The sequence below is a fragment of the Triticum aestivum genome, chromosome 6D (assembly GCF_018294505.1).
Source record: "Triticum aestivum cultivar Chinese Spring chromosome 6D, IWGSC CS RefSeq v2.1, whole genome shotgun sequence".
Taxonomy (NCBI): Eukaryota; Viridiplantae; Streptophyta; class Magnoliopsida; order Poales; family Poaceae; genus Triticum; species Triticum aestivum.
Window position 1 is genome coordinate 29,100,969 of NC_057811.1, and position 14,587 is coordinate 29,115,555.

At 43.6% G+C, this 14,587-nt stretch overlaps 1 protein-coding gene and 1 pseudogene across 1 annotated transcript; both read right to left on the reverse strand.

The window, feature by feature from the left end:
* Positions 1 to 330: 330 nt before the first annotated feature.
* On the reverse strand, positions 331 to 8,086 carry LOC123143253 (protein trichome birefringence-like 12). The gene is made up of 7 exons (XM_044562107.1): positions 7,979 to 8,086; positions 7,687 to 7,784; positions 7,456 to 7,521; positions 3,397 to 7,283; positions 1,448 to 1,585; positions 848 to 1,097; positions 331 to 765 (listed from the first exon to the last, which is right to left on the reverse strand). The coding sequence occupies exons 4-7, from the start codon at positions 3,999 to 4,001 to the stop codon at positions 478 to 480; spliced, it is 1,281 nt and encodes a 426-aa protein (XP_044418042.1). The 5' UTR covers positions 4,002 to 7,283; positions 7,456 to 7,521; positions 7,687 to 7,784; positions 7,979 to 8,086; the 3' UTR covers positions 331 to 477.
* Positions 8,087 to 9,085: 999 nt separating this feature from the next.
* LOC123142368 (tRNA ligase 1-like) lies at positions 9,086 to 13,877 on the reverse strand (annotated as a pseudogene).
* Positions 13,878 to 14,587: the final 710 nt, after the last annotated feature.

The window sequence follows — 14,587 nt, forward strand, 5'->3', positions numbered from 1 at the left end:
GCAAACAATGCGCGGTACATAAACTTGGCAGGCGAGAGCACTTTTGTAACATGCTTTCACTGCTGTAAATTTGGACTGTGTGTGCTGCTCTTGAAAGCCAAGTTTGCGGTGTTGAAAACACGTTGTGGGAATTGATTTGGTGTTCTCACATGCCAAGTCTGTGTACCACGGGTGTAAGAACAAAATCTTGGCGGTACGATAAATTTTGGGAAGCGACAGCGCTTTATATTAATGATGAATGAAGTATACAAGAGATTATCATGAAATAGTATTCAAAAATAGAAAGGAAAACCCCAAAATTGGTATGACAAAGTCAGCTCGCCCTCCGGTGAATGATCTCATCTCTCCCTAACTTAGCTTTAGGATGAACATCTGGGTTCATGTTGTTCCAATTACCAAGCTCAGCATGCCCTTGGTAACAACAGAACATCCACGGGGCAGTCATGATCATAATCCGAGCTTCGATGTGACGCGGCATCAACCTTTGCCCTGCTTGAAGTAGAGCAAGATCCTTGCCGCCAAGATGTCGACCCACGTGTCCGGTACGCCGGGCAGGCACCAGTGCATGCAGTCCTGCCCCCAGACAGCCGCCTCATCCTTCTTCTCGAGCCAGACAGCCGGATGGTCGTCGGCGCGGAACTCGCTCATGTAGGTCAGGTTGAGCAGCTGGATGTCCGTCTCGACTAGCGCTTCCTGGAGCAATGAGTTCACCAGTCTCGCGTCTTTGTTCACTCCCCCAAACCTCGGATCGAACCAGGAATCGAGCTGCACAGGATTTTAGGGGGGTCATGAAACGAAATTTTGTGGAAAACGTCAGATCATGAAAAGCTTGGCCCTCGAATGGTACCTCATGTTGTTGTAGGAGCCTGTTAGACACGCAGCTGCCGTTGTGATTCCATTCACCTCCATCAAAGTGCCTGGGTGACTGTGTGCGCCACAGCTTCAGGGTTTTACCGGGGACCTCCCTTTTGATGTAGGAGCCCATACTTTTGAGGGCTACCTTCAGCCCATCAAAGATGCTGAGTGGAGGCTCAATTGGTTTTCCTCCTCGGTAGAAAACAAGGGGGGTCTCTTTTGGGAATTTATACGAACCCCACCTGATAGAGAGATAATCAATGACCAAACTGCGAATATAGCTTTCACATGATAAAGTAAATGTAGTTCAGTACACATCACTAGGCACTTTTTAACTCAGGGTTATTATGTCACATAATAAATAACATTTCAAGACTGAAATGAAGCTCTTTCTACACACAAACGGCTCAGTCTCCAAGTGTCTCCAACATAGAGAATATGCAGTGTTAAAATTCGATACAAACAAAACTCATGAGCAATCTCAGTAGCCCTTGAACGAAATTAAAGAAACAAAATTTCACCCTATGCTACCTGCACATAAAAGAGGGGAAGAAAATAACAAAAGCATAGAGTAAATAACTTAACCACTTACCAGTGTCCAGTGTTGAAAATGAGCACGTCATAAAACTTGGTGATATTTATCCAATCGTCAGCAGGAATGTCGACATCAACTCTGTAAGTTCCCTTTATTCCGTCCTTCCGAGGTTCAGAATTCTCTACAGGCTGCCACCTTCGTATAATCGTATCATTAGTTATCGCCATGTGAGTTTTATGGAAGTACAATAAAAGTATAAAAGTAAGGATACACTTCTGTTGTGTCTAAAAGCACAAATGCATGCAGTATTGCAGTTGAAATGTCAGATGCTGTCTGCTTAAGTCTAACAAGTATGAGCTTCTAAATTATCGGCATCAACATCCACATTATTGAAGTTTATACATCAGGAAAGTGACGAAACTGTTCGTGCATCTTTAACATATGGATATATAAAATAACACACGCAATCAAAGTAGGACGAAATAATAAAATGTACTTAGAAATCATGAAAGCTAACCATGTGCCAGACAATAAAAATGCTTGGATGTTTCTATAGGTAGATCTCAGTTTCTTCATCAAAATGTAGAAATGGCAAAAAAGGTATTCTTACTCATTAATATACTTCTGTGTCCAGAAACTATTTTCGTGGGTGTAGATCTCAGAGAAAAAACAAAACAAAACAAAAGCATGTGTTGCAACCTAAAAGAAAAACGAAAGCAATAGCGCCAGAATTCACTGCTCAGCAGACAACACTACAGAATTGTACTCAACCACTGCAGAGATTAACAATGCAGCGTCACAACACCATTTGCTACGGAATAATTCCTGATTTCACAGAGAGTGGAACCAACATTTCAGTTAAGTTTCAGTCCTTTGCCCACCAATGATCATGATTCATGAAGCCAGGCACAGATCATCCAAACCAAAATAACTAAAAGTGCAACTCATCCAGATTTCTAGAGGGTAAAAAATATGAAAGTGGTTTTTGTACAACCACCCTTGGTGCACCCATGGTGCACCCACGTGAGAAAACATACCAAAACATTTGAAAAAATCTGAAACTTTGTGAGAATGATCATCAACAAATGTTAGAGAGGCTTGCAAATATTCGTGGTCAAATGACATCTGAGGAGCTCTATACAAAAAAGACAAAATTACTCAAAATGTACGTGCACTGTTTGACCAAAATTTTGTAATTTTGTTTTTTTACAGTTCTCCTCGGATGTCATTTGACCACCAAACTTGGCAAGCCTCTCTAACATTTTTTGATAATCATTTTCACAAAATTTCAGATTTTTTCGAAATGTTTTGGTATGTTTTTTTGCGTGGGTACACCGAGGTGGGGTTCAGCCACTACTTTCCCAAAAAATATGCATCTCCCGAATTATTTCCTGAGAATATCCCAAAACTACATATAGTTTACTCATGCTTCGACATCTCACATTACAGTAACTGCCCGTGATTAACCGAGGATCCTCTATTTTACATACATATCACAAACAATTAAACCAAGAAAATTGAATTCCTATAAGCAGCTATGGACACCAAATAATTCTATGGTCGTGGTTAGCTCTCATCTTGATGAGAATTAACTATTATGTCTTTTTTAGGTGACCCTAGCATATATTTTTAGTTTTTTTTTCTCTTGTTGTTTCACTTTTATTTTATTTTCTCATCTTATTTTTTCTTTCTTGATATTTATATTTTATTAAAAAAAACATAAATGTAGTTACGCGTAGCCTGCTGCTTGCAGCTGCAATTGCGATGGCAGGTGGACATGCAGTTGTGTGCAACTGCAGCTGCGCCCGGTCGGTGGACATGCAGTTGCATGACTAACATGCCCAATGCATATTTGCGTGTGGCCGATGAACATGCAGTTGCGCACAAACCCATGGGCGTTGGACTGGTGGACATGCAGTTGCGAGTGATCGGTGTGCATGCAAATTTCTAAGTATGACTCTAAAGTAGGAGCAGCACTTAGCAGACACGGCAGTAGTAGGACTCACGTGTACTTGGCGAGGAGCACGGCGCGGTGGTACCCGACGACGACGTCCTCCCGGGGGAAGTGACCACCCCGCCACGCGCCGCGCCGCTTCCAGTCCCGCACGCCGGCGTCGCCCGACCGGAGCGCGCAGAGCAGCGCGATGGCCATGTTCTCCGACAGCGAGTCCCCCACGAACCCGATCCGGCGCCCCCTGGCCGCCGCGAGGAAAGCGGCGGGGTCGACCCTCGGGACGACGGCGCCGGAGCCGCAGCGGGAGGGGGCCCAGGAGAACGCGGCGACCGGTGGACGGCCGTTGCGGAGGCAGTTCCAGCTTTTGCGGTGGAAGGGGCAGGACTGGTTGTAGAGGGGAGGCGGCGGGGGAGATGGGGTCGGGACCCAGCGGCCGGCGGTGGCGTCGGCGGGGGCGGCGCCGCAGGGGATGTTGGGGTGCGGCGGGGGCAGGGGTGGGGAGGAGGGGAAGAAGAGGAGAAGGATAATGAGAGTTACTGGGAGGAGGAGCAGCAGCAGAGGCAGGCGGAGGCACGTCTCCGGCCAGCGATCCCCCGGCAGCCAGGCGGATGAGAAGGGCAGAGCTTTCATGAGAGAATTATCCATTGCCAGACGCATGGGGGAGAAGGAATTTGTTTCATTTTATACATCCTTAGATTTTGCTTTTCTTGACATGAGTTAATCGATTTTGATATGGTTCAATAGTAGCTTCCTTTTCTTTTTGCGTAAGGTTTTAATAGCTTTCCATAGAATTTATGTGAGGTTTTAATAGCTTTCTTTTCTTTTTGCGTAAGGTTTTAAGTGCTTTCCATAGAAGATTTGTAAGGTTTTAATAACTTTAATAGGTTTTAATTAATAGCCTTATTATCTCTAACTTGAGAGATCCAAACCGGCACAGTTTCCATTCTGTAATGTTATGTGTTTAGTTCTGGGCCATAGTTCACCTCAGTTCAGTTTAGTTGATCTCTTTTGCTTCATGCATTATATATTACAGTGATTTTAATCTAGTGATACAGCTCATAGTTCACTTCAATTCAATTTAGTTAATCTCACAATGCTTTCTAGCTGTTTAGTGATAGGCTCACAGATTGACGACATCATTGATCTGCTCTCAAAATTCAGTTTAATTCTGCGCCACAGTTTAATTCAGTTTAATAGTTGATTGGTCTCTTTTCCACCTGCATAATATTACCATGATTTCCAATCCATTGATATGCTCACACATGGACAACATCCATGACTTGCTCCCAAATTATTTTTATCCTTTTTTTTCCAAAATATTGGCAGGAGCACTGCTCTTTATATGGCCAGTGATAGGCGCCGGTCAGCCGACCCAAATTTGGGCGGTCACCGCGCGTGCGTCCGATTTGGCAGCATCTAACCGTTCGATCCCTCTCGGTTATCTCTCCCCAACAAAACAGAATACATGGCAGCCGCCCGTCCCCCGTCGCAGCGCGCATTCCTGCCCTGCCCGTTTTGACTTGCCGTCAACGTTTGCTGCTGATACTCGCCGCCGGCGCTCGCCATGTTGCAGCAAAAAAATAACGTCGAAGCAGCAGTTTTTTGTCCTGCTCCCATGTTGCATCCATGGTAGCACCGCGGGGTCGCCTGCCACGAGAACTGCTTCCCCAACCTCTGTTGCAGCATCCCCGGAGACGATGTGTGTGCTCGCAACCCCCAACCTCTGGTTCCAGCAAAAACATATGACGGTAGAAGCATTTTTGGTCTCTTGGTTCCAACATCCTTGTAGGTTCCAGCTTTTTAATTAATTAATCCGGTTCTAGCTTTCAACTTCTTCTGTAGCAGCTCTATGCTCAGCCCGTTGCAGCATATGGCACTATCGGTTGCAGCTCGTCTACCGCCGGTATTTTGCGGTGCCGCCCTTGACAGTTTGCCGTCGGTGTTGGTCGCGACTTCACCTAACATCGGTTCCAGCATTGCTGATGGGAGGTTGAAGCTTTTTCCGGCAATGGTTCCAGCCTTGCCGCTAATTCTAGCAAAAAAAAAGGAGAGGCAACAATGTCGTCCCACGGTTGCCATGGTCACCACCGATGAAGAAAGCTGGTTCCAGCAAATGAAGACACCGGTCCTAGCAATTGCGACGGCTGGTTGCAGCATCTCGTGGCGCTTTATATTGGCAGAAAAGAGAGAGTTTAAATTCCTCACTACCTTGTGTTAAAAAAAAATACCACACTACCTCAGGTGCACAACTGAAGAACATCAGCTAGCCTAGATCATCAGCGAGTATTCTCCTCGCAATTTGACAAGCATCTTAAATAGAGAACCTTGATTTACACCCATTTGAATCTGAGTTCTAGATTCTTCACAAATACAAATTCAGTTTCTACATCTGATACTTCACTCCAGGCTCCTGCTGCTCAGCTATTGGCTGCCTCCTCCAGCGTGTTGTGCTCAATCAAACATTGAACTGCAGGCCACGTCGCGCTCCAGGCTATGTGTGTTGGTCACCCTTCACTAGGTTGATGACTTCTTAACAAGGAAGATGGTTCTTAGATTGTGATGTTTGCGCAAGAGAAATTTCTGTTTAACATGAGGGTGAGTTCGCCAATAAAAAAAGGAGATTGAGGGCAGTATGGTGCTGAGGAAAGTTATTCTTTTATCTTTGATATGGAATGTGATTTACAATGTTTTGGATGGCTGGTGATGTTTACAGACTGTTGCTAGATTAATAAAGAACCCAAAAAAAATCTTGCATCCATGAAAAACTCAATTTTCGGCAAGATAATTGTAATTCTTTTGTTGAGCATACACCTACACAGACATGTGTGTGCTCAAATGAATTGTATTTGTTTGGTGCCATCTCTCGCTGCACATGAAGCTCAACTGAATAGTATTATGTCATGTACCATCAAGAAGTTGAGCTAATGAAATTTTTAATAGCAATGCCTGTTGTGCAGTGATCATTTTGTATTTAATAGTCAGTCTTAAAAATGATCATCTCATGTTGTGTATCACTTGATATGCATGTATGTGTATCGGAGTGGACCAGAAAATGGAATACATTGTTGAAATCCATTTTCACCGGCTGATTCAGATGTGAGTGAGTATTGTCCGATAAGCTTAATGTTGATATTTAATTTTAATGCAGAACAGTTTGTATAAAGGGAATAGTAGTTTTTTTTTCATGTTTAACTGTTGGAGTCTTCCCTATTTATCCAGACATATGGTCATAAGATACCGGTTTTAGGCATAACCCCGGGTTAAATAAAGTAGTAAAGGAGCCCAATCTAGCTAAGAGGGGCTTCTCCACCACCATAACCAACTAGCTACGTAGATGAATTATCCTTGCGTTGTTTTACTTTTATCATCACCGATCACTGTGTTACTTGGTTATGAAGATCAAGCTAATATGGACCGGAGAGAGGAGTATATTTGGTTGTGCTTGGAGGGGATGTCTTAAGTTTCTCATGTAATCAAATACTGACAGTCTTGAAGGGGTTGCCATGTAATCAACATTGTGCAGATTTGAAAACAGATAAGACTTAGGTCGTTACCACAAAAGTCATGTTTTATATCTATCTGTTAGTAGGGTAGTGTTTCGTGGAGTGGGAACAGATCCCTCTACCAGAATTTGTGCTGCCACACTCATCTCCCATCTGAGACGGCCCAATTTTCTTTCTTCTATTTTTCGCACCTGAAGCTCAGATTCTATACTGGCCACGCTATTCCGCGAGCTTGGTGCTACCTCTCCAACTGCGTCTAGACTCTCAAGCTTGTCCCTGGCCAGTGCTAACTAGAAGGAGCTGCCCCACGTTCTGCCTTACTAAGGTCACCCTCTTCGTCTCTTCGTGCATCGAGTATGGCCAGGACATCTTCTGTTTGAACCAAGCCCCCGGCAGCCCCTACCAAAGCCCGGTTTGCGGTGCTGCGCTTCGCATACTGTTCAAGGAAAGGTTCAGCTTCAGTAAGATATGTCGAGGATGACGGTTGCGCATCCCCGCACTCCCGTCTGATGTAGACAGCTTTGCCAACCGGTAAAGCAATTGAATTAACAAAACCATTTGTAAGGATACATATGCTATGAAGAGAGGGAGGGGGATTAGCAATGTACCATTCGTCCAACATTTTGGCAAGTTCTTTTTGCTTACTTGCCGATGTTCCCCAGATCTCCATTTGCCTATTAACACATCCAGGAACATTGATATCAGGGGAAACAACTCAGCCACATCAATTGCATATGTCTATAATCTTAGCATGAAACCATGACTTGCCCAAGGAAAATTCCTTGCATTTCAAGGACATCTGTGTGGCCATGTATAGTAGATTGGCCTACACAACATACCTCAGGTAGTACGTTCTGTAGGCAGACAGGCCATCTTTGAAGGACAGGCCATCTTTGAAGAGGGTGGACAGGCCATTTCGAATTAAAACCGTCCTTATCTGTCAGGTAGAAATATAAGAAAGTAATTAGAAGATACATATTCATCTTCCATGCACAAGAACAGAAAATCTAGTTAAGAAAAGGAAGTCCAAAGAGAAAGTAACCAATCCAGGGTAAAGAGCATCGTATTCATATTTCAACAAGTGGCCACCGAGCAAAGTGCCAAAATAAGCTGAAAACAATGGCAAAGTACCTTATAGGTCAGGAATTTTAGTTTAACCATCAAATTTGAATCCTCATCAACCAGACCATCCTTAGTTGACGATCTTGAATTCGAAACACCATTGATATTTTCTGGTAAAGCGTTACTGTCTTTGGAAAGTTCAGCAGCCTTGAACAGGTTTACATCAACAAAGAAACCTAACCATGAAACATAGGTCAGCCAAAGGTGCGTCAGTACAGGTATTAATTGCAAGAGCTGGGAATTAGTTGTCAAAAGAGGTGAGAGTTTGTTGGAACAAAAGGTTCATCTACCTCTGTACAGTGGCCACAACTCTTGATTTTTCCTACAAAGAAAAATGCAGGATTCGTTAGAGCTAATAAATATCTAACAGAGAGCTAATGAGACACTTTCTCTAGATCATATTACAAGGCGGGCGTGGGAACTAAGAAGCCATTAATAGTATAGGAAAATGAGCATGGTAGACAGGAACTTGTTGTATAGGGAAGCAGAGCAAATAGTTAGTATGTGTATGTAACCATAAACGGCGAAGGGAGATGAGAGATAAACTATGGCAAAAATCTTACCTCATCTCTTGCTGATAACGTCTAAAAGCAGAATCCTTGTGCACATGGATAACCATCTTGTAATACAAGTTATCATTTGAAAGAGAATCAATTTTTTGGTAATTCCAGTAACATTTGAAAGCTGCAGGGAGATTTCTCTTCTTCATCAGACGGATCATCTCCTGTAACAGTCAAGAACAACAAGCTATTGACCTACTGACGTTGCAGTTATTATGCATTTAAAATGGAAGTATGTCTATTACAGTCAAGAAGAATCTTGTTGGACAAGAACCAATAAAATCTGCTAACCTGTAATTTCTTAGTTGCATAGTCCGTCGGATGTGCTTGCAAAAAATGAGTGACAACTGATCTATCAGCATTTCGAGATTGAGCCTCAAGACCACTGTGTCCAAACCAATCACAGTGGTCAGGACACATTGAAGATCCAACATTTTCAAAAAGTGCTTTAATTTGCTGTCATGTAAAAATAGAAGTTACAGAAGGTAGAACCAATGCAAAGTTAAGACAAATCATGAAAGAGAGGGGAATACCACTTCACATCATTAAATAATACCTGCTTCTCATCCGACCAATTAGCAGCGCATATTTCTCGTAAACTTGGTCCTAAATCAGAGTTGCCTGCATATAGTAACTTTCTGAATCAGTAGAACATATGAAGTGCTTAAAACTTCACAGCTCAGAAGCATCAAACAACATGTTCAAATGCATTAGAAAATCTTTGTTAGGGTAGAAGCATAGTGTACTGACATGAAGGTTCCCAGATCAGTGACACCCATTTCCAGGAGTGACTATTTCCTCTTTTTTGTTAGTTTGAACTTGAAACTTATGATAGATTGAACTTAAGACCACCCGCTGAACATAAGTTCATACTCGATACATTCATGTTTGCTGGAATCACTTCTTTTGTATTCACTTATGCAGAATTGGTCAAGTGTGATCAACCTCTGTGATCTACAGTTCCAACCATGATATATCAGTTGCTAATGATTAAAAATAGTTAAAATACATACAATCGTGTGTGCATTCCTTCGGAAAATGGTGAATCTTTGGACTATCAGGCCAATAATATGTATTGACCATATGCATTAGTATTGCAAAGTTTACAATGCTAAAAGTCAGAAGCATACTAAGTTACTAACATGAAAAGCACTATCATGTGATATAATATAAAAACAAAAAAGTTTGCCTGCTTTTCATTAGATGAGAGGAAGTTTTGTTAGGTGACTTCAAAAAATTAAAGAAACTTAAAGTGGAGATGAAAGCTTGGTCAATGTCATTTATAAATAAACTGAAACCTTCTTAAACAATTCATATATTCACTCAAAGAACAAGACAACTTCATTATAGTGGCTTACCCCCGTCTAATGAAGGTTGTTGAATGTTCGTCAAAACTTCCATTTGAACTGAACTTTCGCGACTGACAATACGGGCAACAAGACCTTCGAGTATCTCACCTTGCACCATTACATGATCCTTCGACCCTAGAACAAATAGTTAGTACATGGTGGGGAGAGATGAAAATATACAATTCAGTTTAGAGAAGCAGTAAAAGATAAAGAGTGCCAGGTAAAAAAATTAATTTTCGAGATAGTCATACCTGGCACAGATACATCAGCTATTCCACCAAGGACTTCGCAAACGGATGTGGCGGTCCCCTCTTCACACAAGGCGTCGTAGGCAGCAAAGAATGAAATGGCGGATTTCCTAATGGAGATGTAAACAGAAAGCATAATAATGTGATGAGCAGACCCAGCGCCAAATGCATATGTATGGCACTCTTTATCTGAGAGTGATACTTGCATGCCATCAAACAGATGAATGGCATGAAAATAGGGCCGAAATCACTGTTCTGACCTTGTCAGAATCTTTAGGCACAAGACCTCTTCCAGATTTTATTTCACGATCTGACCCTTTTCAGCAATGCCACGGCTCGTGGCATTTCTGCCAAACATAGAAACGTCAAACCCTCGCGCGTTGCTGGCCTGGCCCATTGTCAGGCCTCGCTGGTGTCGCCTGCCGACGTGGCAGCCCGAAACGCCAAACTCAACTACATTCCTATGTGGGGCAGAAACGACATGGCCCAAGGCGTTTATGCCAGTTTCTGTAAAGCAGCAACGTCTTACGTTCCTATGTAGGGCATAGGAACATAGGAACATAGCCATTTTGCCTCCAGTTTTCCATCCTTTTGCCTCCACTTTTCATATACTTATCCAGGGAGAAACACCATGGGCCATGCCGTTTGTGGAAACACAACCGAGTTTGGCGTTTCAGGCTGCCACGTCGGCAGGCGACACCTGAAGGTGGGCCAGGCCAGCAATGCGCGAGGGTTTGGAGTTTCTATGTTCGGCAGAAACGCCACAAGCCATGGCATTGCTGAAAAGGGTCAGATCGTGAAATAAAATCCGGGGGAGTTCATTAAAGTTTCCTTACAAGGTCAAAATAGTGATTTTGGCCTGAAAATAGCTGAACGGTGACATAGACACACACAAAAAAAAACCTAGCTGGTGGACAATTTCTAGCAATAATGCAATATAGACAGTGCACTGAAGAGCTCCAATAGGCTATAATTCAAAGGATGCACATCAACGTAAAGAGTAGTTGCTGATACACAGGACAAGGAAACAAGAATTCAGTAATGTTGGCTGATCATCGTATTCAAGGAGCACTTGTTTTCCAAACACTGGACGATTGCAAAACGTGAGGTGTCAAAATTAAAAAGTGGTCAGGAGGTCTTCTGTACAGTGCAACTACATGAGGTATCATTATTAAAGTATTTCACCCTTTCTTATAGTTCCATTAAACAAGGCAGCCAAACACTCTGGACGGAAAACCTCCCACATGAAGTTATCAGATGGGCACCTCGTGGAGAATAGCCAGACATGATTTGTTGGTAGGCGCCAGTCCCGACAAAATTCAATCAAATCTGGAGTAGAATAGAATTGAGGCTTGCCATGACCCAATTCTGTCACAGCTGTAATCACAGCTACACAAAAACCAAAATAGAATTGATAATGTGGAAATTGATCAACTGAAACAAATGCAGCAAGTGACCTCATAGTTCAGAAGGAAAAGAATAAAGCAGCATTTATAGCTTGAATCCAATATCAGAATGAACTATCAATGACAAACAAAGTATACACTGAGCACTATTCAGCCAGGAGAAAAATAGGCATACCATAATCATCCTTAGGCCTTTGCCCATGGTCTCCTAATACAGCCGTGACAAGTTCCATTGAAATGCTTATTCGGTTTTTCTAGAAGCACAAAACAGGGCGAAATCATAAATCTCAAGAGAACTGCTGACAGCAAAATGCACAAAGGATAAACTAAGCATATGCTTGATTGTGCCTAATTCCAACAAACTAGCTCCAACAGTCAACTAAGCATCAAATCATGTTGTAATTTAATTGCTAGGCTTTAGATTTTATATTTGCTTATGTGAGTTTATACTAATTAAGAAAGATGTCAAGTTAAAGAGCCGTGTTGACTAAAATATAACTGCAAAAATATATATAACAAAACAATATTTCCCCTAGTTGCACCCATACTGTATGCTAAAGAATTAATGAGTGCGAGTGTATCATGTACAGAAAGGCCAACAGACACAGGAACATGCAAAACAAAAGTCAACAACACATGAAATTCTTGACAAAAGCTGCATTATGTGTGGATACCTCGAGAAAGTCATTGAATTCTGCTTGCTTCTTAGGAGCTTCCCTCCCCTAAGCTTCACGAAACAAGCGGCCCAGAACAAAAATGCCCACGGCAGTGTATCTATAAGCATAATCTATGAATCCAGTCAGGACACAAATAAATCAAGAAACGATGCAGAAAAAAGAGCAGAACGTACATGTTTCCAAAGCTGTTCTTAGAATATGCACCACCACGGTTACCAGAATACATGAACAAAGACCCTGAATGCTTGAGGGTAACCTGAAGAAAAGAAAATATCTTAAGCAGGATAAACACTTCTTTTTAGACAGAAGGGTAAACACATCAAACAATCAGTATAAGCTCTAATTTTAGTTCCCAAACAAGAACCAACGACTAACTAGAAGGGAAAAAGTGACGAATTAAATATACCTCCATGGTAGCTAATCCATGCGACACCATCTCAATCATCCGGGTTCTCGTCTGCAATTACACAGGTGGGTGTCATAGCACAGATTCTAGAGGTAAAATCCCATTTACTGAATGGGGATAAGAGACCCCAAATGAACCAGAACCCGCTGTTACTAAAATATCTGCTGTACAGTCAGTTCATTAAGAACAATAAATACGTTTGTATTAATCAAACCCATCAAGATCTCTACAGCTCTATTAAAGAGTTGGAAGGAAGGGGGTTGGTCAGTAAACCGCTATTCGGACCCCTCCCTATACGAGAACGTGATGTTTGAACCATTAACTGGTAGGTCCAGTCAATTTGTCTGACAAGCCGATTTATCAGCTGTCGGGCCAAATTACCCTTTTAGCATTCCAAATCATACGAGGACAATCACTGGAAAACATAATCTATTATTGATCAGATTTCCTAAACCAACTTAGAAACAAGCACAGCACATCAACCGCAAACTCAGGTGTAGCAAGAACATTAAGGCGGACAGCCCCATAAGCACTAGCTAATGTAATTAACTAACTAAAGATGGGTCGTCAAAGTACTGTGGCTAACGGAAACTGTGGAACAACTCATAATGTGAAAAATATGCCCACAAGCAGCCTCAACGACCATGAACACTGAGCAATTCCCCACGCCCATTGACTGGGGACACTTGTGTTGTGAAGATGATGCGGGGAACCAACCAAGCAAGCACGCACCTCCTGGTCGGATTCCTCGTTCTCGAACTTAGGGTAGAAGGTGGCCCGGATCCGCGCCTCGGCGAAGGTGCTGCTGCTGCTGTCTAGCGAGAACTCCTTGAGCAGAGCGGAGAGCTCGTCGCCGGCGCCGCCCTGCCCGGCCGCGGCCCCTGCGGCGTCCGTGGTGGGGGCGCAGGGTCCATCTTCTCCTCGATGCCCCCGGCGGCCGTGGACGAGGGTGCGGGGGTGGGAGCGGCCCTGTGCTGCGCCTGCTTGCCCTGCGAGGAGAGACGCGGTCAGGGTTCGGGGAGCCGGAGAGGAGCAGGGTCGAGAGGCGGCGTACGTGGTCGCGGCGAGGAGGCATTGCGAGGCTCGGCGGCGGAGGTGGAAGTCGGCGGGGGCAGCGGCGCCGCCGGCGCGGCGCACGGCGTGTTCCGGCGGATTTGGCGGTGGAAGGACCTTCGGTTGACTGTTTTTTTTTCAAGCAAAAAGGGGCGGGCACAGATCGACGGGCTGCTAGAGAATCGGGTTGGGTTTGGGCTGTTGACCATAACGAATAAGGCCCATTTCTGGGCAATCTACTAGTGTCGTGTACTACTACATACTCACTCCCTCCGTTCCTAAATGTTTTCATCCATGGACCAAATGGTTTGAAAGGTTTGGGGTCCCCTCTTTTTTTTTTACGGGGGAAGGGGTTTTCTATTAATCAACCTGGATCAGAATGATCCATCTCACATAGTTCTATAACCCCATTTGGGCCGGACCTCAACCAGACTGCGGTTTTAACATCAACTCTCCCAATCCTAGCAAGCTCATGACTAACCCTATTTCTTGAGCGCCTAACCGCTCTAACTACAACCTCTCTATCAGAATCCAGTAGCTCTTTTATCTCATGCACCAGGCAAGCATCCGGGGACCTATTAATATTTTTTTGGTTAAGCATCATCGCCGCTTCAGTGCTGTCCGTTTTCAGAATAAACGGTAAAGAGCTCCATTCCAACGCGAGTGCAACTCCCTCGCGACAAGCTTGCAGTTCCGCCTCCAGTGCGTTATTGCATTTGAACAAGTGACGACATGAAGAGAAAATAATTTGACCGGTCGTGTCACGAAGCACCATCCCAGCACCTCCATTCATTTTTTGCTCAGCGAAAGCGCCATCTACGTTTAATTTAAGCCAGCCAGCAGGTGGTGGTTCCCAGCGCTCCAACGGCTGCTCCACCTTGTGCATGTCACGCACGCCCAGGCTGGCCTTGGCTGATAC